Source organism: Bombina bombina, chromosome 1 (genome assembly GCF_027579735.1).
Source record: "Bombina bombina isolate aBomBom1 chromosome 1, aBomBom1.pri, whole genome shotgun sequence".
Lineage (NCBI taxonomy): Eukaryota > Metazoa > Chordata > Amphibia > Anura > Bombinatoridae > Bombina > Bombina bombina.
The window spans coordinates 637,808,522-637,835,346 of record NC_069499.1 but is presented as its reverse complement, the minus strand read 5'-3'; the positions used below and the strand labels follow the sequence as shown (position 1 = coordinate 637,835,346).

The 26,825-nt window shown below is 40.3% G+C and overlaps 1 protein-coding gene across 1 annotated transcript in view; it reads left to right on the top strand.

Moving 5' to 3' along the window:
- Window positions 1–26,825, top strand: part of TEX11 (testis expressed 11) — an 827,067-nt gene that overhangs the window by 415,146 nt on the left and 385,096 nt on the right. Inside the window, exon 11 of the mRNA XM_053699074.1 lies at window positions 5,650–5,801. Within this exon, the coding sequence (XP_053555049.1) occupies window positions 5,650–5,801 (152 nt within the window). The remainder of the gene's footprint in view (window positions 1–5,649; window positions 5,802–26,825) is intronic.

Here is a 26,825-nt window from a genome sequence, read left to right as displayed (position 1 = left end):
TCTGTGGGTGATTTTTCTGACTCAGGGAAGATGCTTCAACCTGATTCTGATATGTCAACATTTAAATTTAAGCTTGAATACCTCCGCATGTTGCTCAGGGAGGTTTTTGATACTCTGGATGACTGTGACACCATTATAGTGCCAGAGAAATTGTGTAGATTGGATAAATACTATGCAGTGCCTGTTTACACTGATGTTTTTCCAATACCTAAAAGGTTTTCAGAAATTATTACTAAGGAATGGGATAGACCAGGTGTACCGTTCTCTCCCCCTCCTATTTTTAAGAAAATGTTTCCAATAGATGGCGCTACACGGGACTTATGGCAAACGGTCCCTAAGGTGGAGGGAGCAGTTTCTACCCTAGCTAAGCGTATAACTATCCCCGTCGAGGACAGTTGTGCTTTCCTAGATCCAATGGATAAAAAGTTAGAGGTTTACCTTAAGAAAATGTTTATTCAACAAGGTTTTATTCTCCAGCCTCTTGCATGCATTGCCCCAGTCACTGCTGCTGCGGCCTTCTGGTTTGAGTCTCTGGAAGAGGCCTTACAGGTAGAAACTCCATTGGATGATATACTTGACAAGCTTAAAGCGCTTAAACTAGCCAATTCATTTGTTTCTGACGCCGTTGTTCATTAAACTAAACTAACGGCTAAGAACTCAGGTTTTGCTATACAGGCGCGTAGGGCGCTATGGCTTAAATCCTGGTCAGCTGACGTTACTTCAAAGTCTAAGCTTCTCAATATTCCCTTCAAGGGGCAGACCCTATTTGGGCCTGGACTGAAGGAGATCATTTTTTATATTACTGGAGGAAAAGGTCATGCCCTTTCTCAGGATAGGTCTAACAAATTAAGGACCAAACAAACTAATTTTCATGCCTTTCGAAACTTTAAGACGAGCGCGGCATCATCTTCCTCTAATACAAAACAAGAGGGAAATTTTGCCCAGTCCAAGCCGGTCTTGAGACCTAACCAGGCTTGGAACAAAGGTAAACAGGCCAAGAAGCCTGCTGCTGCCTCTAAGACAGCATGAAAGATTGGCCCCCGATCCGGTAACGGATCTAGTAGGGGGCAGACTTTCTCTCTTCGCCCAGGCTTGGGCAAGAGACGTCCAGGATCCCTGGGTGTTGGAAATTGTGTCCCAGGGATATCTTCTGGACTTCAAAGCTTCTTCCCCAAAAGGAAGATTTCACCTTTCACAATTATCTGCAGACCAGATAAAGAGAGAGGCATTCTTACATTGTGTTCAAGACCTCCTAGTTATGGGAGTGATCCACCCAGTTCCAAAGGAGGAACAGGGGCAAGGCTTCTATTCAAATCTATTTGTGGTTCCCAAGAAAGAGGAAACCTTCAGACCAATCTTAGATCTCAAGATCCTAAACAAATTTCTCAGGGTCCCATCTTTCAAGATGGAGACTATTCGAACCATCCTACCTATGATCCAGGAGGGTCAATACATGACTACCGTGGACTTAAAGGATGCTTATCTTCACATTCCGATACACAAAGATCATCATCGGTTTCTCAGGTTCGCCTTCCTAGACAGGCATTACCAGTTTGTGGCTCTTCCCTTTGGGTTAGCTACGGCACCAAGAATCTTTACGAAGGTTCTGGGGTCACTTCTGGAGGTCCTAAGGCCGCGGGGCATAGCAGTAGCCCCTTACTTAGACGACATTCTGATACAGGCGTCAAATTTCTAAATTGCCAAATCCCATACGGACATTGTTCTGGCATTCCTGAGGTCTCATGTGTGGAAAGTGAACGAAAAGAAGAGTTCTCTATCCCCCTCACAAGAGTTTCCTTCCTGGGAACTCTTGATAGATTCTGTAGAAATGAGGATTTACCTGACAGAGGCCAGGTTGTCAAAACTTCTAAATTCCTGCCGTGTTCTTTATTCTACTTCTCGCCCTTCGGTGGCTCAGTGTATGGAAGTAATCGGCTTAATGGTAGCGGCAATGGACATACTGCCGTTTGCCCGCCTACATCTCAGACCGCTGCAACTCTGCATGCTCAGTCAGTGGAATGGGGATTACACAGATTTGTCCCCTCTACTAAATCTGGATCTCTCTTCTCTGGTGGCTATCTCGAGTCCACTGTCCAAAGGTATGACCTTCCGCAGGCCAGATTGGACAATAGTAACAACAGATGCCAGCCTTCTGGGCTGGGGGGCAGTCTGGAACTCTCTGAGGGCTCAGGGCTCATGGACTCAGGAGGAATGCTCTCCTTCCGATAAACATTCTGGAACTACGAGCGATATTCAATGCTCTTCAGGCTTGGCCTCAGCTAGCGGCAGTGAGGTTCATCAGATTTCAGTCGGACAACATCACGACTGTAGCTTACATCAACCATAAAGGGGGAACAAGGAGTTCCCTAGCGATGTTGGAGGTTTCAAAGATAATTCATTGGGCAGAGATTCACTCTTGCCACCTATCAGCTATCCATATCCCAGGAGTAGAGAACTGGGAGGCGGATTTTCTAAGTCGACAGACTTTTCATCCGGGGGAGTGGGAGCTCAGTCCAGAGGTGTTTGCACAGTTGATTCAACGTTGGGGCAAACCAGAGCTGGATCTCATGGCGTCTCGCCAGAACGCCAAGCTTCCTTGTTACGGATTCAGGTCCAGGGATCCCAAGGCAGCGCTGATAGATGCTGTAGCAGCGCCTTGGTCCTTCAACCTGGCTTATGTGTTTCCACCGTTTCCTCTGCTCCCTCGTCTGATTGCCAAGGTCAAGCAGGAGATAGCATCAGTGATTTTGATAGCACCAGCGTGGCCACGCAGGACTTGGTATGCAGATCTGGTGAACATGTCATCCTTTCCACCATGGACTCTGCCTCTGAGGCAGGACCTTCTACTTCAGGGTCCTTTCAACCATCCAAATCTAATTTCTCTGCAGCTGACTGCTTGGAGATTGAACATTTAATTTTATCAAAACGTGGTTTCTCCGAGTCAGTCATTGATACCTTAATTCAAGCTCGAAACCCTGTCACCAGGAAAATTTATCATAAGATATGGGGTAAATATCTTCATTGGTGTGAATCCAGGGGTTACTCATGGAGTAAAGTCAGGATTCCCAGGATATTATCTAATCTGGGTAAGATATGCAAATGAGGTTCACAATGACTCACCTTTTTACTTTTAGTCTGCTTTTTAAAGACAGACTTCCCTTTATGCCATAGCACTGCTGCATTACACAGCTTTTATGCTTAGCTAGGGTTAGTACAGTGATTGTGAACCTCATTTGCATATCTTACCCAGATTCCTTTGCTGCATTGGAAACAGTGTAGTCAGAGAGTTTCTGGGTTTAAAGCAAGTCTTCTTACTTGTTTAGATTTGTAAATGATTTACACAATGAGTTATTTTCTCTATATTTTGTATTTAGTGGAGGATTTTAAACTCACTTTTCCCCTCCCTATAATTTTAATTGTTGTTGAATTTCCCCCAGAAATGAACTTTACCAAGCAGTGATTCAACCTACTCGCAGCTGATGAGTGGCAAAACCACGAAACAGCTGTCCTGGGATTGGTTAGAATCACTGTACTAACCCTAGCTAAGCATAAAAGCTGTGTAATGCAGCAGTGCTATGGCATAAAGGGAAGTCTGTCTTTAAAAAGCAGGCTAAAAGTAAAAAGGTGAGTCATTGTGAACCTCATTTGCATATCTTACCCAGATTCCTTTGCTGCATTGGAAACAGTGTAGTTAGAGAGTTTCTGGGTTTAAAGCAAGTCTTCTGACTTGTTTAGATTTGTAAATGATTTACACAATGAGTTATTTTCTCTATATTTTGTATTTAGTGGAGGATTTTAAACTCACTTTTCACCTCCCCATAATTTTAATTGTGGTTTTATTTATATATATATATATATATATATATATATATATATATATATATATATATATATATATATATATATATATACATCAAAAACAAGCAGCACTCCAAAGGTCTTATATCCATATGTCACCTTTATTTACGTGAACGTTTTCGGGCTACAAAGAACCCGTCCTCAGACTTACAAGGCTATGTAAACTTACCACCACGCTGTGTTATATCCACCACCAAACAAACAATGAACTACGCTCTCCACGTTAGATGCGCCTCCCCTGCGAGTGACGTCATCCGCCGTGGCAACGTAACAGGGACTGAAATAAAATGAATACATTCAGACAACAAATGCGCAAATAAACATAGGCAATACACATCCTATTCTAATATCGGGCAATAAAAAATGGGCAATAGAAAAAAGGGCAATAGAAAAAATAGACAAAATATTGAAATATAACCTGTAATAATGTTGTGCAGTTCCTAGTGCCGTACCACACATGTCCCGGCGGTTACCATAGCAACCTATATATAGGAACCGTATGCTGCTACAAAGGGAAGCCAAATGGACATTTGAGTTGAATACTCTGGTCCCCTATGGACTGAATACTCAGTTGGACTGGCATGTGTTCTTATAAGTCTCTGCTAAAAATGAATGTCTCTGTTGAGAGTCCAGAATCATTCTAATTATTATTTTATTTTATTTTTATTTTTATTTTTGGTATGGCATATAGCTAATTAATAGAGTTTATTTAGCAACCTATGGTAGTTTTGACAAAATTGTCTTACCCTTATGCTTTAGTCCTATATTGTAATTACAGGGCAGTTTATTATAATTGGCCTTTGTTAGTATGTTGAGGTATTTATTACTGTTCTTGCATATATAGATGTCTATTTCAGTTAGGTTTTTGTTGCAGTATGTTATACCTTTATGTTTGTAGTTCTCATGTTGCCCTCCACATATGCCGCATTGAATGTGCTACATTGTTGATATAGGTTGCTATGGTAACCGCCGGGACATGTGTGGTACGGCACTAGGAACTGCACAACATTATTACAGGTTATATTTCAATATTTTGTCTATTTTTTATATTGCCCTTTTTTATATTGCCCATTTTTTATTGCCCGATATTAGAATAGGATGTGTATTGCCTATGTTTATTTGCGCATTTGTTGTCTGAATGTATTCATTTTATTTCAGTCCCTGTTACGTTGCCACGGCGGATGACGTCACTCGCAGGGGAGGTGCATCTAACGTGGAGAGCGTAGTTCATTGTTTGTTTGGTGGTGGATATAACACAGCGTGGTGGTAAGTTTACATAGCCTTGTAAGTCTGAGGACGGGTTCTTTGTAGCCCGAAAACGTTCACGTAAATAAAGGTGACATATGGATATAAGACCTTTGGAGTGCTGCTTGTTTTTGATGTATTAATATTTTGGCTCTAGCACCCAAGGCGTATATATGCAAGATCTGGAGTGCACTTTGCTGGACATTTATATATATATATATATATATATATATATATATATATATATATATATATATATATATATATATACATATACATACATACACAAATATGAGGTTAAACTGATATCATTTGGCAGGTGGAGTTTGCATTATAATTAAAGAAAATATTATAATGTTAAAAAAACTTTATATCGCTGAATGGCAAATGTATAATGTTTTTTACCAGCCATTTTTTAGAATGTTCAGTGGATAGCTCTTAACATAGAACTTGCAAATACTTTTATAATGTGTTTGACTTCCTATAAATCAGATTTTTTAATATAAAACAAGATTTGTAACAATGTGTATTTTCTGATCATATTAGGGATCATGTAGGATTTGAATTTATCAAGCTGGTCTGTAAACAGTTTGAGTCCTCTCCAGACCTTGGGAAAGCACTCATACTGCACATTGACCTACTGCTAAGAAGAGGAAAGGAGCTGCTGGCACGACAGAAGATAGAAGACCTTATCACAGGTATCGTTTTGTGAATAGACTATCGGGTTAATTACAAAAACTGGAGAGGCAACACAAAGTAGACTATTTGTAGAGAATCAAGAGGCAACACGTGCATTGTGCTATTTTAAAAACATAAGCTGCTTTCAAGAAAATAATAGCAGTTTTTTTTTTTTTTTTTTAATATTTATTTTTACCTCAAATAGTAAAATATACTGGGTTATAGAAGAGGACGGTCGTTATATAGTCACTTTTAAAATTCTACAGAAAGTCACTGGCAGATTATAGGCAGGGTTCCAGAAGAGTCACAAAAATTGAAGCTGCGATTTAAATTATTTGCAATTAAATATTTGTCATAGAAACTCCATTTTGCAGCTGTATCATAGTCATGTTGTTGTGTTAAGGACGTGTCCTTAAATAGACCCATCTAAAGGTTATTTGGGTAAAATCAAGGAATCCAGCTATGTCAAACTAATGACCCCCGGAGTGGTATATTGACAGCTGTAATCAGAGTGCAAAGTTGATCTGAGTCTGAAAGTGCCAAAGTGGAAAATCTCCAGACATAAAATAACAGCTAATTCGCAAATACAGAAATAAATATACGTAACAGCAACTGCATGGGCAGTATCAGGGCCGGTGCTATTATTTCTTCTGTTATGTGTGATCAGTCCACGGGTCATCATTACTTCTGGGATATTATCTGCTCCCCTACAGGAAGTGCAAGAGGATTCACCCAGCAGAGTTGCTATATAGCTCCTCCCCTCTACGTCACCTCCAGTCATTCTCTTGCACCCAAAGACTAGATAGGAGGTGTGAGAGGACTATGGTGATTATTCTTAGTTTTTAGAACTTCAATCAAAAGTTTGTTATTTTACAATAGCACCGGAGCGTGTTATTACCCCTCTGGCAGAGTTTGAAGAAGAATCTACCAGAGTTTTTCTTATGATTTTAACCGGAGTAGTTAAGATCATATTGCTGTTTCTCGGCCATCTGAGGGAGGTAAAAACTTCAGATCAGGGGACAGCGGGCAGTTGAATCTGCATTGAGGTATGTAGCAGTTTTTATTTTCTGAATGGAATTGATGAAAAAATCCTGCCATACCGTTATAATGAACATGTATGTATACTCTACACTTTAGTATTCTGGGGATGGTATTTCACCGGAATTACTCTGTAAAAGTACATTAAACCTTTTATTAGGTATTTTTCATGTTAAACGTTTTTGCTGGAATGTAGAATCGTTTGCATTAATGAGGTACTGAGTGAATAAGTATTTGGGCATTATTTTCCACTTGGCAGTTTGCTTGTGTTAATTATGACAGTTTCGTTTCTCTCTCACTGCTGTGTGTGAGAGGGAGGGGCCGTTTTTGGCGCTCTTTGCTACGCATCAAAAATTTCCAGTCAGTTTTTCTGCATGATCCGGTTCATCTCTAACAGAACTCAGGGGTCTTCAAACTTCTTTGAAGGGAAGTAGATTCTCTCAGCAGAGCTGTGAGACTTATATAGTGACTGTGATTTAAAACGTTGCTCTGTAATTTTTATGTTTAAAATTTAATTAGTGTTATTTTACTAATGGGAACAAACCTTTGCTAAAAAGTTGTGTTGTTTGTTAAGAGTGATGCTATAACTGTTTTTCAGTTCATTATTTCAACTGTCATTTAATCGTTTAGTGCTTCTTGAGGCACAGTACGTTTTTATTAAATAAAATTGTAACCGAGTTGCATGTTTATTGCCAGTGTGTTAAACATGTCTGATTCAGAGGAAGACACCTGTGTCATTTGTTCCAATGCCAAGGTGGAGCCCAATAGAAATTTATGTACTAACTGTATTGATGCTACCTTAAATAAAAGCCAATCTGTACAAATTGAACAAATTTCACCAAATAGCGAGGGGAGAGTTATGCCGACTAACTCGCCTCACGTGTCAGTACCTGCATCTCCCGCCCGGGAGGTGCGTGATATTATGGCGCCTAGTACATCTGGGCAGCCATTACAGATAACATTACAAGATATGGCTACTGTTATGACCGAAGTTTTGGCTAAATTACCAGAACTAAGAGGCAAGCGTGATCACTCTGGGGTGAGAACAGAGTGCGCTGATAATTCTAGGGCCATGTCTGATACTGCGTCACAGCTGGCAGAGCATGAGGACGGAGAGCTTCATTCTGTGGGTGACGGTTCTGATCCAAACAGATTGGATTCAGATATTTCAAATTTTAAATTTAAATTGGAAAACCTCCGTGTATTACTAGGGGAGGTCTTAGCAGCTCTCAACGATTGTAACGCTGTTGCAATACCAGAGAAAATGTGTAGGTTGGATAAATACTTTGCGGTACCGGCGAGTACTGACGTTTTTCCTATACCTAAGAGATTAACTGAAATTGTTACTAAGGAGTGGGATAGACCCGGTGTGCCGTTCTCACCCCCTCCAATATTTAGAAAGATGTTTCCAATAGACGCCACCACACGGGACTTATGGCAAACGGTCCCTAAGGTGGAGGGAGCAGTTTCTACTTTAGCTAAGCGTACCACTATCCCGGTGGAGGATAGCTGTGCCTTTTCAGATCCTATGGATAAAAAATTAGAGGGTTACCTTAAGAAAATGTTTGTTCAACAAGGTTTTATATTACAACCCCTTGCATGCATCGCGCCGATCACGGCTGCGGCAGCATTTTGGATTGAGTCTCTGGAAGAGAACCTTAGTTCAGCTACGCTGGACGACATTACGGACAGGCTTAGAGTCCTTAAACTAGCTAATTCATTCATTTCGGAGGCCGTAGTACATTTAACCAAACTTACGGCTAAGAATTCAGGATTCGCCATTCAGGCACGCAGGGCGCTGTGGCTAAAATCCTGGTCGGCTGATGTAACTTCTAAGTCCAAATTACTTAATATACCTTTCAAGGGGCAAACTTTATTTGGGCCCGGTTTGAAAGAAATTATTGCTGACATTACAGGAGGTAAGGGCCACGCTCTACCTCAAGACAAAGCCAAAGCTAAGGCTAGACAGTCTAATTTTCGTCCCTTTCGGAATTTCAAAGCAGGAGCAGCGCCAACTTCCACTGCACCAAAACAGGGAGGAGCTGTTGCTCGTTACAGACAAGGCTGGAAGCCTAACCAGTCCTGGAACAAGGGCAAGCAGACCAGTAAACCTGCTGCTGCCCCAAAGACAGCATGAACCGAGGGCCCCCGATCCGGGACCGGATCTAGTGGGGGGCAGACTCTCTCTCTTCGCCCAGGCTTGGGCAAGAGATGTCCAGGATCCCTGGGCGCTAGAGATCATATCTCAGGGATACCTTCTAGACTTCAAATTCTCTCCCCCAAGAGGGAGATTTCATCTGTCAAGGTTGTCAACAAACCAAATAAAGAAGGACGCGTTTCTACGCTGTGTACAAGATCTATTATTAATGGGAGTGATCCATCCGGTTCCGCGGTCGGAACAAGGACAAGGGTTTTACTCAAACCTGTTTGTGGTTCCCAAAAAAGAGGGAACTTTCAGGCCAATCTTGGATTTAAAGATCCTAAACAAATTCCTAAGAGTTCCATCGTTCAAGATGGAAACTATTCGGACAATCTTACCCATGATCCAAGAGGGTCAGTACATGACCACAGTGGATTTAAAGGATGCTTACCTTCACATACCGATTCACAAGGATCATTACCGGTATCTAAGGTTTGCCTTCTTAAACAGGCATTACCAGTTTGTAGCCCTTCCATTCGGATTGGCTACGGCTCCAAGAATCTTTACAAAGGTTCTGGGTGCCCTTCTGGCGGTACTAAGACCGCGAGGAATTTCGGTAGCTCCGTACCTAGACGACATTCTGATACAAGCTTCAAGCTTTCAAACTGCCAAGTCTCATACAGAGTTAGTTCTGGCATTTCTAAGGTCGCATGGATGGAAAGTGAACGAAAAGAAGAGTTCTCTCTTTCCTCTCACGAGAGTTCCATTCTTGGGGACTCTTATAGATTCTGTAGAAATGAAGATTTATCTGACAGAAGACAGATTAACAAAGCTTCTAAATGCATGCCGTGTCCTTCATTCCATTCAACTCCCGTCAGTAGCTCAATGCATGGAGGTGATCGGCTTAATGGTAGCAGCAATGGACATAGTTCCCTTTGCACGCCTACATCTCAGACCGCTGCAATTGTGCATGCTGAGTCAGTGGAATGGGGATTACTCAGATTTGTCCCCCACTCTGAATCTGGATCAAGAGACCAGAAACTCTCTTCTATGGTGGCTTTCTCGGCCACATCTGTCCAGGGGGATGCCGTTCAGCAGGCCGGACTGGACAATTGTAACAACAGACGCCAGCCTTCTAGGTTGGGGCGCTGTCTGGAATTCTCTGAAGGCTCAGGGACAATGGAGTCAGGAGGAAAGTCTCCTGCCAATAAACATTCTGGAATTGAGAGCAGTTCTCAATGCCCTTCTAGCTTGGCCCCAGTTAAAGACTCGGGGGTTCATCAGGTTTCAGTCGGACAACATCACGACTGTAGCTTACATCAACCATCAAGGAGGGACAAGAAGCTCCCTAGCAATGATAGAAGTATCAAAGATAATTCGCTGGGCAGAGTCTCACTCTTGCCACCTGTCAGCAATCCACATCCCGGGAGTGGAGAACTGGGAGGCGGATTTCTTGAGTCGCCAGACTCTTCATCCGGGGGAGTGGGAACTTCATCCGGAGGTCTTTGCCCAAATACTTCAACGTTGGGGCAAACCAGAGATAGATCTCATGGCGTCTCGCCAGAACGCCAAACTTCCTCGCTACGGATCCAGATCCAGGGATCCGGGAGCGGTTCTGATAGATGCTTTGACAGCACCTTGGAACTTCAGGATGGCTTATGTGTTTCCACCCTTCCCACTGCTTCCTCGATTGATTGCCAAAATCAAACAGGAGAGAGCATCAGTGATTCTAATAGCGCCTGCATGGCCGCGCAGGACTTGGTATGCAGATCTAGTGGACATGTCATCCTGTCCGCCTTGGTCTCTACCTCTAAGACAGGACCTTCTGATTCAGGGTCCATTCAAACATCAAAGTCTAACTTCTCTGAAGCTGACTGCTTGGAAATTGAACGCTTGATTTTATCAAAACGTGGTTTTTCTGAGTCGGTTATTGATACCCTGATACAGGCTAGTAAGCCTGTTACCAGAAAGATTTACCATAAAATATGGCGTAAATACCTATACTGGTGTGAATCCAAAGATTACTCCTGGAGTAAGGTTAGGATTCCTAGGATATTGTCTTTTCTACAAGAAGGTTTAGAAAAGGGTTTATCGGCTAGCTCATTAAAGGGACAGATCTCAGCTCTGTCCATCTTGTTACACAGGCGTCTGTCAGAAAATTCAGACATCCAGGCCTTTTGTCAGGCTTTAGCTAGGATCAAGCCTGTGTTTAAAACTGTTGCTCCGCCATGGAGTTTAAACTTAGTTCTTAACGTTTTACAGGGTGTTCCGTTTGAACCCCTTCATTCCATTGATATAAAATTGTTATCTTGGAAAGTTCTATTTTTAATGGCTATTTCCTCGGCTCGAAGAGTCTCTGAGTTATCAGCCCTACATTGTGATTCTCCTTATCTGATCTTTCACTCAGACAAGGTAGTTCTGCGTACTAAACCTGGGTTCTTACCTAAGGTAGTCACTAACAGGAATATCAATCAAGAGATTGTTGTTCCATCCTTGTGTCCAAATCCTTCTTCAAAGAAGGAACGTCTTCTACACAATCTGGATGTAGTTCGTGCCCTCAAGTTCTACTTGCAGGCAACTAAAGATTTTCGCCAAACTTCTTCCCTGTTTGTCGTTTATTCTGGACAGAGGAGAGGTCAAAAAGCTTCTGCTACCTCTCTCTCTTTTTGGCTTCGTAGCATAATACGTTTAGCCTATGAGACTGCTGGACAGCAGCCTCCTGAAAGAATTACAGCTCATTCCACTAGAGCTGTGGCTTCCACTTGGGCCTTTAAGAATGAGGCCTCTGTTGAACAGATTTGCAAGGCTGCAACTTGGTCTTCGCTTCATACTTTTTCCAAATTTTACAAATTTGACACTTTTGCTTCTTCGGAGGCTATTTTTGGGAGAAAGGTTCTTCAGGCAGTGGTTCCTTCTGTATAATGAGCCTGCCTATCCCTCCCGTCATCCGTGTACTTTTGCTTTGGTATTGGTATCCCAGAAGTAATGATGACCCGTGGACTGATCACACATAACAGAAGAAAACATAATTTATGCTTACCTGATAAATTCCTTTCTTCTGTTGTGTGATCAGTCCACGGCCCGCCCTGTTTTTTTAAGGCAGGTACATATTTTTTAAATTATAATTCAGTCACCACTACACCCTTGGTTTCTCCTTTCTCGTTGGTCTTTGGTCGAATGACTGGAGGTGACGTAGAGGGGAGGAGCTATATAGCAACTCTGCTGGGTGAATCCTCTTGCACTTCCTGTAGGGGAGCAGATAATATCCCAGAAGTAATGATGACCCGTGGACTGATCACACAACAGAAGAAAGGAATTTATCAGGTAAGCATAAATTATGTTTTTTGGCACATTGTGCCACCCCTCTCCCCCACTGAAGAAAGTATATATCCTGCCATTACTGCTTCTTAAAGGGAAAGTCTACTCCAGAATTGTTATTGTTTAAAAAGATAGATAATCCCTTTATTCGCCCATTACCCAGTTTTGCATAACCAACACAGTTATATTAATATACTTTTTACCTCTGTGATTACTTTGTATCTAAGCCTCTGCAGTTATTTCAGTTCTTTTAACAGACTAGCCAATCAGTCCTGACTCATAAATAATTCCACGGGAGTGAACACAATGTTTATCTATATGGCACACATGAACGAGGACTGTCTAGCTGTGGAAACCTGTAAAACAAGTGATGGCCTTCAAAGGCTTAGAAATTAGCATATGAGCCTTCCTAGGTTTAGCTTTCAACAAAGAATACCAAAAGAACAAAGCAAACTTGGTGACAAAAGTAAATTGGATAGTTTTTTTAAATTGCATGCCCTATCTGAATCATGAAAGTTTAATTTTAACTAGACTGTCCCTTTAACAAAATGTTCTAGTGATATGTTAAGCAGCTAAAGATAACTATAATGACAGAGAAAATAGATTTCCGTTATCACATCAAATTCTTGACTGTTAATCTGATTTATTATAACTACAATAGCTATACTATTTAATTTCTACATAACATGACGTACCAAAGTATACACTCAGAATAAACATATCAGCATCTTTATTTAAAAAAAGGGGTTAAAGTGAGGGGATGTGGGGTGTTAGAAAAAAAAAAATGGCACTGAAAGTGCTTTAAATGGAGGTCAATTGGGGACTGTGTTTTCACTATAAATATATATGTATATGCTTATATTTTTGTGTTAATATGTGTATATTCACATATAAACACATAAATATATATGTATATATTTATAAACATATATATTTATTTCTGCCCAACGCTGCACGATTTGCCCCCTGCTCTGCGTTAGGTGGTTTGCCATGTCTATTGGCATCAGAACGAGGCTCCCATTGAATCCTATGGAATCACGCTCTCGTGAGCACCGCACTTGTAATTGGTATTACTGAGTGGAGTGCAAATATCGCGCTCACGTAAGCGCAATTTTGCGCTCCACTCGTAATCTGGCCCTTTATATGTATGCATGTAGATAAGACATGTGGTACTGCGCAATTATCGCGCTAGATAGAAAGACAGATATATATCAGACATTGTGTAGGAGAAAAAAGTGCACTGATGTCTTGCAGGTGTCACCAGCTCTTCCAACTTTTTGAAGGCTGCTAAACTTTTGCAGAGAGTATAAGGGCTGTGCAGTGACATCTGCACTCTTTGCCTCTCTATGTTTCAGAGGAGTCCTGTCCCATTCTTGCCATTATGGCACCACATATGACCCCTATTATTAAGCACAAGTTAGGCAGCAGAAATATAAAAATGCAAAACTGTGCTCCCCCCTTCAGTGTCTCTCTAAGGCAGTTGCCAAGTCTGCCTCTTTTGTAGCACCGGCCCTGTGTGGCAGGTTTATCCAAATGTATTGCTGAAAGCAGAGGTATAGGTAAACTATAGGAAAATACAACAATATCAATTCAGTGAAAACTCACAAAAAATATAAATAGTAATAAAGTCCAACATGAATGTGCTAAACACTGTGCTTAATCCTATATAAATATATCCAACATTATTTAAAGGATATAGCCCCAAATATGAGGAGAGTTTTAAATTTCCACTTTGGATTACCTCAAAGGAAAGAAAAATAAATAGTGAAGTCCTGTAATAACAAAATATATCCCAGGATTGTTTGGATATGCATTACTCATGTGTTAGAGAGCTTGTAATAACTTTGCACATCAAGGAAAAATGATACATAATTTCAGATCAACCCAGTTGCTAGTTTGAAACAATATCAAATAGAAGATTTGATCAAATGTCAATCTAAGGATGCAATTTATTTGTTGGAATGTTCACAGAATAAGGAATTATAAAGATAAACTAGGACAAGAAGAAATACAGTGGATATATTATTTAAATACACTGATCCCAAACGGTTTAAATACGGACTTCGAATTGTCCCAGTTTAGCTCTGTTAAAAAGATTAGCTAGAACACCCACTGCAAGTGCTTCAATAGTAAAAAAACAGACACTCCCCTCCTCCCCCTTCCTCTGCATATGAAAAGACTCTTCACATAAACAGGAGCAAGCTGGAGTACGTATACGTCGGTATTCTCCTAAAACTTTGGGGCTTGCTTAGGAGTCTGAAAATCAGCGCAATGTTATTAAAAAATAAACAAAACTATACTTTTTCTTTCCAATGGCATGAAGAGTCCATGACTTCATTCCAATTACTAGTGGGATATTCAACTCCTGGCCAGCAAGAGGAGGCAAAGAGCACCCCAGCAGAGCTGTTAAGTGTCACTTCCCTTACCCATATTCATCATTCTCTTTGCCTCTGTGACGAGGGGATGTGCGAAGATGGTGTCTGAAGATATTTAATCCTTTTATGGGTACTTTTCCCTGCAAGCAAGGATTGGGGTTATGCTGTGTCCATGTCAATCTCTTTAGTAAGCGTAGTGGTGGCTATTAGCGGAGAGGTTGTCTTTGCTTTATTTCTAACATTATTGCTACCCCTTATAGAACGCCAGGGTTGGTTACTTTGTTCTTCCTTTTTCTTTAGGTCCCCGATAGAGAGTGGAGTATCTATCACACCTAAGAAGCTGTTCCTGCCCTACAGCTGGATGCACAGGTCCCTGTCGGTTATCGGATGAGGCTGACAGATCTGAATGTGCTGTGACTGTTCAACAGCGGAAGACCCTGGAGGATAAGTCATTTCATATTCATATTTCTTGGAAATCAGGAATATCTTGCAAGAAGGACTGTGACAATCAGGGACCTTGTGGGACCTGTTACCTTCAGATGGGGTATATCCTGTAATATATATATATATATATATCTGATCACTAAGATATATTGCGGCTGAGCAGTTATATGATCAGGGATTTGCCGCTTCCATGACCGGGCATTCCAATAAGGACCCAGGTTTTATGGTATGTGGGGACCGGCTCTCATTAGAGGATATGAGTAATGAGTTTCCCATTTTTTATTTATTATATATATTGATTATATATTTGTAAGAGCCCAGTATGTATTTTTATCATTCCCTCTTTTTTACTAACTTCTGAGGGACCGACCGTTAATTGAGCAGTTAGAGCCTTCATACCTTAGAGCAGTGATTTTCAACCTTTTTTTTGCCGTAGCACACTTTTTTACATTAAAAAATCCTGCGGCACACCACCATCCCAAAATTTTACAAAATCACACATTGTAGCCTAATACAGCATATATATATATATATATATATATATATATATATATATATATATATACACACACACACAGTCCAATTTTACTCCAATATAGAATAAAAAATGCTGCACTCACCGGTCTGAGAAAAAAGTCGTTTTATTCTTGTGGGGGTAATTGTGCTTTGGATGTTTCATTAAGCTAAGAATAAATCAACTTTTTTCTCAGACCGGTGAGTGCAGCATTTTTTATTCTATATTGGAGTAAAATTGGACTGTGTATCTATTGGTTATGCAGCACCACGGCAATTACGTTTTGTCTTATGGAGTGGACCTGTAAATTGGATTGGTATATATATATATATATATATATATATATATATATATACATACACACACACACATTGGAGGTCTTTCATGTCATATCACTTTTAAACCCTTTCAAAGCTTTTTTTTATCAATATTGTATATACTGTACTGTGCTGTCATGCCATGCCTCCTACAAACTATACATGACATATTGATATTCATTAACAATCATAATGATTGTCTGTGAATGAATGTCAATATGTCATGGTTGTAAATGATGCCTGATGAGCCTGTCACATACCTCCCAATATTTAAAAATTTGAAAGAGGGACACCCCCGCTGGCTGGAACTGTTATGGAGGAGGAGCAAAGCTGCGCCAGCATGCATGGAGGATTGAAGTGTTGCGGCATGTAGAGCCGGCACTAGACACGTGTTGTGGTGGGTGGGGGTTCCTTCCAAGTGTGAACACGGGTCGGGGAAGCGAGCTGCCGCTGCACTGTTACCCTCAGTCACCATCTCACTCAAAATAAAATAACAGCCCAGAATAAAAAACAAGCAAAATTTAAAAAATATGTCACAGTGTTGTCAGTCTGCCGCGGCACACCTGAGGATCTCTCACGGCACACTAGTGTGCCACGGCACACTGGTTGAAAAACACTGCCTTAGAGGTAGGTTCCCACGCCTTGCCTTTTTCACAGTTTAAATACCGTAGGCTTATTTTATCTTAGGCTGTTTTGCCTGTCATTTTGATTTCCTCCCCCTGCAGTTTGTGATCGCGGTAATTATGCTGTTTCGCATACTAGACTATACCTAGTCAGACTTGCTTTTTTGCCACACCATGTGCGTATTTTGTCAGAGTCATGATTTCTAGCTGGGGTACGCAGTTTGTTCCGCCATTGTGGGCGGGTACATTAGAGCCACTGTGATAGTGCACTCGGCATCCATTAGCACTATTTTTCGGAGGGATCTCTTACATAGAGATTGTCAGGGAGGATCTGCAGGTTGCCGATATTTATCGATACCCTTTTACCAATGGGTAACTAAGAACTGGCTGTGGCTCAACATTATTTCTATTATGTACTCACGTAAGCCGGTAACTCGTACAGTGTAATGAGTATTATGTACACACAGTGTAATGAGTATTATGTACACACAGTGTAATGAGTTTGATAAACTTTGTTGATGGCTTGGGTTTTTTATTCTAAAATCCAATATGTCTGCACTTTTATTTTTTAGAAGTATTTGCTGCCATCTGCTGGCAGTTCTTTTAAAATGCTTTTATATATTGTCATATAAAGATGCAATTTCTCTATCTATTCTGAGGAGACTATAGACCTTTTCAAATATTTTTGGTATCTTTACTATATATTTTTCTTTTACATATTTACGTTTCCTATTTTCACACAGGAAACTATGTATGATGTTAATCTCTCCCTTATCGAGGTGATTTTACCAATGCCTGCGTCATATATATTGCCCTATTTTATTTATAGGGACTTCTATTAATCTCTTTCTTATGAAAGTGATTTTCCTTCTGTCTGTGACAGTTCTGTTGTCCTATTTTATAAATAGGGGATTTTATTTATCTCTCTCTCTAAAGAGGTGATTTTTTTCTACTGTCATGCGACATGTCCGTTGTCCTATTTTATTTATAGGGCTTTATGTTAACTTCTACTTCTACTTGTTATGGAGGTGATTTTTTTCTTGTGACTGTGACATGTATATTGTCCTTTTTTAATAGGGGCTTATATTTATCATCCTCTTCTTGAGGTGATTTTTACTATTGCCTGTGACAGTATGTTGTCCTATTGTTTGTATAATAACTTATATTTATCTCTCTTATTGAGGGGATTGTTTTTTCCTTATGCCTGTGACAGGCGGCCGCATGGTTGTATTTATAGACATACTTTGGTATAATCCCTCTCATTTTGAGGGGATCATTTCTAATGTATGTGACATGTCTTATCATCATATTAATCTGATGTTTTATATTTATATATTTATTGATAATATTATAAGCATTGTTTACTTATTGTATCCCTTTCTTTTGGGCATTTAAATTGAGTGTTTTTAGGGATTTTACCTCTAGCCCTAATTTTTATAGTAGAAGTATTTTTCTGCTTAGTTTATTCTTTTTCTGTACATATTAATTCGTACCTTTTGAGTCTCTGTGGCATTACTTAGTAGTTTGTTTGTTTTTGTCACTTTGTATGCGCTAGGGGCATACTCCTAAAAAACCAAGAGACCTGATTTCCACATAGGAAGGGAAGGGTTCCCTCCTCCCCTTTTTTTGTTTTGTGTTTTTTGTTTGTTTTTTTGTCACTTTGTATGCGCCAGGGGCATACTCTTAAAAAACCAAGAGATCTGATTTTCTCATAGGAAGGGTAGGGTTCCCTCCTCCCCTTTTTTGTTTTGTGTTTTTTTTTTTCCTTCACTTTGTATGCGCTAGGGGCATACTCCTAAAAAACCAAGAGACCTGATTTTCACATAGGAAGGGAAGGGTTTCCTCCCTTTTCCTTTTTTTTTTTGTCACGTGTGTTTTTTGGCACATTCACTTATCACGTAAAAATTTATGGATACATTTTTATCACAGGGGAAATCCTCTTCATCCAAAATGCAGAGTAAAATTAAAGATAAAAGAACTAAAGTCCCCGAGTATAGTTTAGATACTTCGGCAGAGTCAGTGGGCAACATGGCTGATACTCACTCATTAATTACAAAATTGTCTGATTTATTCTCACCTCAATTTGATGTGATCAAAAAGGAGTTGGGTTCTATTTCTTTGGAAATTACTGCTTTGTCTGTAGAAGTAAGACAGTTTTCACATAGAATGCAAGAGGCGGAAAATAGGATTTCCGACTTGGAAGATCAAGTTAGTACTCAAGAAAGTATAATTTCTCAACAGGATTCTAAAATTATTAACCTACAGGGGCGTCTAGATGATCTCGAAGATCGGGCTAGACGCAATAACATCATAGTTGTGGGTCTCCCAGAATCTGCAGAATTTGATGATCTATTAAAATTCACTTCTGTAATACTACCGCAGAGGCTGGGTGTCCCACAATCAAGGTTACCCATTATGATCGAGAGAGCCCATAGAATTGGTCCTAAAAAAGGCAGAAGTAGAATGTGTATATGTAAGATTTTGAATTTCCAGGACAAAATTGAAATCATGAAATTGTTTAAAAAATTAAGTGAACCACTATTGTTTGGTAATAGTAAAGTTTTACTGTTTCAGGATTTTTCAGTTGAAACCGCGCTGAAAAGGAGGACGATGGCTCCCCTCTGTACCCAAATTATTAACAAAGGAATTAAGGCTTGGATGATTTATCCTGCCAAAATAATAGTTGAGTACAGTGGGTCGCGTCTGGTCCTCTCTGAGGTGGGGGAAGTGAAAGACTTTCTTAAAGATAAATAAAAACTATGTTATTATTTTTTGCCCTATGATGTATATTGTTGGATTGTATCTTAAATTGTGGATTCAGGGGTTATTTAACACTTCAGCAGGTAAACTAGCTAGGTTGTTTGTTAAAAGTCAAGTGGTGATTATGGTTTTACTATTGTCACAAGATTGTCCTCATACGTGTTCACTACCTTTTCCCCTCCTTGGCCTCCCCCGTTTTTGCATTTATTTATTTTTTCCCTTCCCCTCCCCCCCAGGTTCTTTAGGATATTCATTATATACTAGGTCATGGAGCTTAAAATAACTTCATGGAACGTGGGAGGGATTTCCTCCCCTTCGAAACGCAAATTGGTCATCAAATTCCTAGCTAGAAGTAAACCTGACATTTCTTTTCTTCAGGAAACCCATCTCTCAGAACAGGAAGCTAGAAAACTTAAGATCAAATGGGTAGGCGAGGTAGTCGCATCTTCAGCTAGAAGTAGAAAATGTGGGGTAGCAATCCTTATAAATAAGGCCCTAGATCACAAGATTATCCAGGTAGAGTCAGATCCGGAAGCTAGATTTATTATTTTGCATATTTACATAAACAATATAAAATTAGTTTTTTGTAATATTTATGGCCCTAATAAATTCGATCCGGAATTTTGGGAGAAAATTAAGTTCAAATTGTTCCCATTGGTGAAAGAGAACCTAGTAATAGGGGGCGATTTTAACATGACATTAGATCCGGAACTAGATAGATTTTCAGGGAAGAATATCCTAGAAAATAGGAGAAGCTCAAAGTACTTTCTGAGATTCTGCCAGAAACTCCAGGTCCATGACATGTGGCGCAGGTTAAACCCCGATATACAGAAGTTTACCTGTGAATCTAAAGTGCACAGAACGTTTTCTCGTATAGATTTATTTTTAGTCGCAGAGTCGCTGTTTGCTGATAAAATGGAAGCAGGGATTGATGAGATCTTGATTTCAGACCATGCGATTATCTCTTTAGCGTTCTTCTGTCAGGATAGATGTAATGTTAAAATGCCTAGATTTTTCTATCCGAGATTTCTTTATAATGATCCTAGGTTTTTGTCCTGGATAAAACATAGGTGGAAGGAGTATTGTATGTTTAATTCTGTATACCTCCATAAAATTGAGGTCTTTTGGGAGGCGGCCAAAGCAGTTCTAAGGGGAGACATTAAGGGATATATGGTTGTACGGAATAGGAAGAGCCGGGCTAGGGATGTACAATTATCCAATCAAGTCCGTAATGCTTTCAAAAAATATTGTAGGGATCGATCAAGGGCTAATTGGACTATATATTTATTATGTAGGAAGGAAAGAGATGCCTTCCTACTTCAAAAACATCAGGAAAAGAGGAATCCAAAGTTAATTTGCGGTTTAGGGTTATTCATGGTAGCTCTGCTAAACATCTGGCCAGATTGGTCAAAGCTAGGAAGAAGAAGAATCTTATTTCGGTGATTCAGGCAGAAGGTAGACGCACCTCTGATGTGGATGAGATATCAGGAACCTTTTTCAAATTTTATCAGCAATTATACACGGAAGGGGAGATAAATCAAGATAATCAGACGAAGTTCTGGTCATTGATTTCTGTCCCTAAAATCCAAAAGGAAGAATTGGATATGTTAAATGCGCCTATTTCTGTGGAAGAAATAAGTAAGGCTATAGCACGGGCCAAACTTAATAAAGCAGCTGGCCTAGATGGATTACCATCATAATTTTATAAAAGTACAGCTGATCAAGTTATACCGATATTGGAAAGATTATATAATAGTTACTATTTACTGGGTAATTAAATTTCTTCCCTCTTTTCAGCGGCTAATATCTCTTTGATCCTAAAAAAGGAAAAACTCGGGAGGACCCGGCCTCCTATAGGCCTATTTCAGTCCTTAATACGGACTATAAAATTCTAGTTTCTATTATAGCTCAGAGGTTAGTTTCTTGTTTGGATAAGTTGATTCACCCAGACCAGGTGGGTTTCATGTCGTTGCGGAGCTCCTCCAAAAATATAAGGAAGTTAACAACTCTAGTTGACTTTATTTGGAACTCAGAGCAGCTGATAGAGAGGAATGATCTTAAGGATATAGCGGTCCTTACTTTAGACGCGGTCAAAGCGTTCGACTGCATCTCATGGAGACATCTATTCTCTACACTAATTGAATTTGGCTTTTCGGGCAGTTTTTTTAATTTTGTCCAAAGAATATATCAGAACCCGGTGTCATATCTCCTGGTAAACGGAAGGGCATCTCCTAGGATATTATTGCAGAGAGGTACAAGGCAGGGTTGCCCCCTTTCTCCTCTTCTTTTTAATATTGTTTTGGAACCCCTGGCGATCAAACTGTGAGAGGTCCTGCCGGGGATTCCCTTGGGTGGTCAAAACCTGAAAATATTGCTTTATGCTGATGATATTTTACTATTCCTGAATAAAACGGCTGTAACGATCCCGAAAGTGGTTGATACGATAAATTTATTCAGCACATTTGCGGGCTATAAAATTAATATGGAGAAGAGCGATTTGATGTGGCTCGGGCAGCAGGTTGTAGATCACCCCTATACAATATTCCACAAAGTTAATGCGATTAAATATCTCGGACTAGAGATCAATAGAAACCCGAAACTGTGGTATCAGGCAAATTTTGGATTGCTTTTCCAGAAAATTCAAGAGGATCTTAAGCTTTGGACTGCTTTTCCTCTCTTGCTGACAGCCTCTATTAATTTAATTAAGACTATAGTTTTCCCTAAAATTCTTTATTATCTTCAAAATTGATCTCTTTTGATTTTAAATAAGGGATTGAAGAATTTGGCTTCTTGGTTTTCAAAATTTTTATGGAAAGCCAAAAAGCCGCGAATATCGATAAATAGGCTGTCTCAGAAATATTCGGATGCAGGTTTGGATTGCACAGTCCAATTTGGTCTCTACATATGAGCTTGAATCTTATATGGTCAAACCGTGGTCCTTAAAAGCCCTTTTACATTGCCCTCTGAATTCCTTGCCCTTTAGGATATCCTCTCTTATCTCAGTTAGGAATATAGTAGTGATTTGGCACAAGTTTTGTAAGCTTCTTAAAATTAATCCTTCCTTTTCTGACTATTTACCCATTAGGGGGAACCCCTTATTTTCACCAGGAGTGGATAAAAAATGCTTCCAGGATTGGCAGGTTGAGGGACTGGAATATGTGTATCAATTAGTCAACAATGATTTACAGATACTCCCATGGGAGTCTATTAGGGAACAGTTTTCTCTTCCCAGGTCAAACCGGTTTGCTTATTTTCAAATTCGTCATTTTGTTAGTACTCAAAACTGGTATGCGACTAGGAGAGGTGAATGGTCCGAGGTTAAGAGTTTTATCAGGAAATTCAATGGCGGCGATGCATCAATCTCTTTAATCTATGACATTATGCTGACCAAACAAGGTATATATGAGAGGAGGATAAAATAATTAAATTTTGGTTGTCTTATATTCCCTCTATAGATCGCGAGAAAATATCTAATAGTCTTGCGACAGCGGCTAGATATTCTGTATCAGTGAGTTGGAAAGAATCTCATTTAAAACTATTAAATAATTATTATTTTTCTCCAGCACTACTGGCTAAATATTTTCCTGATAAAATCTTTATGTGTGAACCTTGTTTGTATATTCGGGCTGATCACCTCCATATGTTGTGGGCCTGTCCTAAAATCTCTCAATTGTGGCAGAAGGTACAATTTTGGTATAATAGAGTCTTTGAAAGTGCTATCTCCTTCTCTTTGGAAGATATAGTGTTACTTTTCCCAGATGTGAGAGGTGGTGTGAGTCTGCGCACGTTAAACACAATTATTTTAACGGTGAGATATAATATCTTTAAAAAGTGGATATCTAAGACCCCCCCTAGTCTATCTCTAGTTTTTAGGGACATCCAAGCTCAGATTATCTTTGAATCTTTCCACTTACAAAAGCTTTCTGAGAAAAGAATTAGAATATTCTTGGAAGGATGGGCCCCGGTTATTAAGTTATAGCCTATGTGCGTGCAGAGACAGATATTATTACCCTTTGTAGCCTCAGTAAGTTTTGCTGAGCTGGTTATACTTCAGGTATTCCCAGATACCTGGATAAGTAGTAGCAGTGATATAGACTAAAATAAGGGGAAGACTAGATAGTTTTTGACGGTATAGAGTTTCATATATAATTCAGTGAGGGGGGGGGGGTTCCCCCAATCTGTGTGGTTGTGTTTTTTCTCTTGTAAGGTGTATCCAGTCCACGGATCATCCATTACTTGTGGGATATTCTCCTTCCCAACAGTAAGCTGCAAGAGGATCACCCACAGCAGAGCTGTCTATATAGCTCCTCCCCTAACTGCCACTCCCAGTCATTCTCCCCTTCAGCTCTCGACACGATAGGAAGTAGCTAGAGAGATGTGGTGAATTTATGTAGTTTATCTTCAATCAAAAGTTTATTAATTTCAAATGGTACCGGAGTTGTACTGTTTTAGCCTCAGGCAGAAAGTTGAAGAAGAGTCTGCCTGTGGTTTTTGATGATCTTAGCAGGTTGTAACTAAGATCCATTGCTGTTCTCACACATAACTGAAGAGATGAGGTAACTTCAGCTGGGGGAATGGCGTGCAGGGTCTCCTGCTATGAGGTATGTGCAGTTTAAATTTTTCTAGAGAAATGAATATGCTAGAAAATGCTGTTAATACTGGATTTATTTAAGGTAAGCCTGATTACAGTGATTTAATAACGACTAGTATCATGCTTGCTGTAAAAGGTAATATTCTTATTACTTTCTCACATTACTGAAAATAAGATAACGTTTGCTGGAAGTGTTTAAACGTTTTTTTCTACATATTGGTGATAAAACTTTATTGGGGCCCAGTTTTTTCCACATGGCTGGCTAGATTTTGCCTAGGGATAGTTTTTTATGGCCCTCTCACTGTGAGTACAGGTTGGGAGGGGCCTAATTTCAGGCCTAAATCGTGCAGTAGTTTTTGCAGCTTGAGACTTCCAGCTTCCCTGCAGGAGTCCCCTGAACACTTAGGACCTCTACAAAGGGTTTTTGTGTTCAAAAGTCATTGTATGGGCAGGTAGGGCCACAGCAGAGCTGTGGCAGTTTGTTGTGACTGTTAAAAAACGTTTATATCGTTTTTTTGATCCGGTTTTGAAACTAAGGGGTTAATCATCCATTTGCAAGTGGGTGCAATGCTCTGTTAGTCTATTATACACACTGTAAAAATTTTGTAAGATTTACTGCTTTTTATCACTGTTTTTCAATTTCTGACAAAATTTGTTTCTCTTAAAGGCACAGTACCGTTTTTATTTTTTGCTTGTTTACATTTATCAAAGTGTTTTCCAAGCTTGCTGGTCTCATTGCTAGTCTGTTTAAACATGTCTGACATAGAGGAAACTCCTTGTTCATTATGTTTAGAAGCCATTGTGGAACCCCCTCTTAGAATGTGTACCAAATGTACTGATTTTACTTTAAGTTATAAAGATCATATTCTGTCTTTAAAAGATTTATCACCAGAGGAAATTGACAAGGGGGAAGTTATGCCGACTAACTCGCCCCACGTGTCAGAAGCTTTGACTCCCGCTCAAGGGACTCCCGCTCAAGTGGCGCCAAGTACATCTTGCACGCCCATGGCGTTTACTTTACAAGACATGGCGGCAGTTATTGATCATACCCTTACAGCGGTATTGTCCAAACTACCAGGGTTACAAGGAAAGCGAGACAGCTCTGGGACTAGAAAAAATACAGAGCTCTCTGATGCTTTAGTAGCTATGTCTGATATCCCCTCACAATATGCAGAAGCTGAGGCAGGAGAGCTTCTTTCTGTGGGTGATTTTTCTGACTCAGGGAAGATGCTTCAACCTGATTCTGATATGTCTACATTTAAATTTAAGCTTGAACACCTCCGCGTGTTGCTCAGGGAGGTTTTAGCTACTCTGGATGACTGTGACACCATTATAGTGCCAGAGAAATTGTGTAGATTGGATAAATACTATCTAGTGCCTGTTTACACTGATGTTTTTCCAATACCTAAAAGGTTTTCAGAAATTATTACTAAGAAATGGGATAGACCAGGTGTACCGTTCTCTCCCCCTCCTATTTTTAAGAAAATGTTTCCAATAGATGCCGCTACACGGGACTTATGGCAAACGGTCCGTAAGGTGGAGGGAGCAGTTTCTACTCTAGCTAAGCCTACAACTATTCCCGTCGAGGACAGTTGTGCTTTCCTAGATCCAATGGATAAAAAGTTAGAGGGTTACCTTAAGAAAATGTTTATTCAACAAGGTTTTATTCTCCAGCCTCTTGCATGCATTGCCCTGGTCACTGCTGCTGCGGCCTTCTGGTTTGAGTCTCTGGAAGAGGCCTTACAGGTAGAATGTCCATTGGATGATATACTTGACAAGCTTAAAGTGCTTAAGCTAGCCAATTCATTTGTTTCTGACGCCGTTGTTCATTTAACCAAACTAACGGCTAAGAACTCAGGTTTTGCTATACAGGCGCGTAGGGCGCTATGGCTTAAATCCTGGTCAGCTGACGTTACTTCAAAGTCTAAGCTTCTCAACATTCCCTTCAAGGGGCAGACCCTATTCAGGCCTGGACTGAAGGAGATCATTTCTGATATTACTGGAGGAAAAGGTCATGCCCTTCCTCAGGATAGGTCTAATAAATTAAGGACCAAACAAACTAATTTTCGTGCCTTTCGAAACTTTAAGACGAGCGCGGCATTAACTCCCTCTATCCCTCTAATGCAAAACAAGAGGGAAATTTTGCCCAGTCCAAGCCGGTCTGGAGAACTAACCAGGCCTGGAACAAAAGTTAGCAGGCCAAGAAGCCTGCTGCTGCCTCTAAGACAGCATGAAAGATCAGCCCCCGATCCGGTAACGGATCTAGTAGGGGGCAGACTTTCTCTCTTCGCCAAGGCTTGGGCAAGAGATGTCCAGGATCCCTGGGCGTTGGAAATTTTGTCCGAGGGATATCTTCTGGACTTCAAAGCTTCTTCCCCAAAAGGAAGATTTCACCTCTCACAATTATCTGCAGACCAGATAAAGAGAGAGGCATTCTTACATTGTGTTCAAGACCTCCTAGTTATGGGAGTGATTCACCCAGTTCCAAAGGAGGAACAGGGACAAGGCTTCTATTCAAATCTCTTTGTGGTTCCCAAGAAAGAGGGAACCTTCAGACCAATCTTAGATCTCAAGATCCTAAACAAATTTCTCAGGGTCCCATCTTTCAAGATGGAGACTATTCGAACCATCCTACCTATGATCCAGGAGGGTCAATACATGACTACCGTGGACTTAAAGGATGCTTATCTTCACATTCCGATACACAAAGATCATCGGTTTCTCAGGATCGCCTTCCTAGACAGGCATTACCACTTTGTGGCTCTTGCCTTTGGGTTAGCTACGGCACCAAGATTATTTACGAAGGTTCTGGGGTCACTTCTGGCGGTCCTAAGGCCGCGGGACATAGCAGTAGCCCCTTACTTAGACGACATTCTGATACAGGCGTCGAATTTCCAAATTGCCAAGTCCCATACGGACATTGT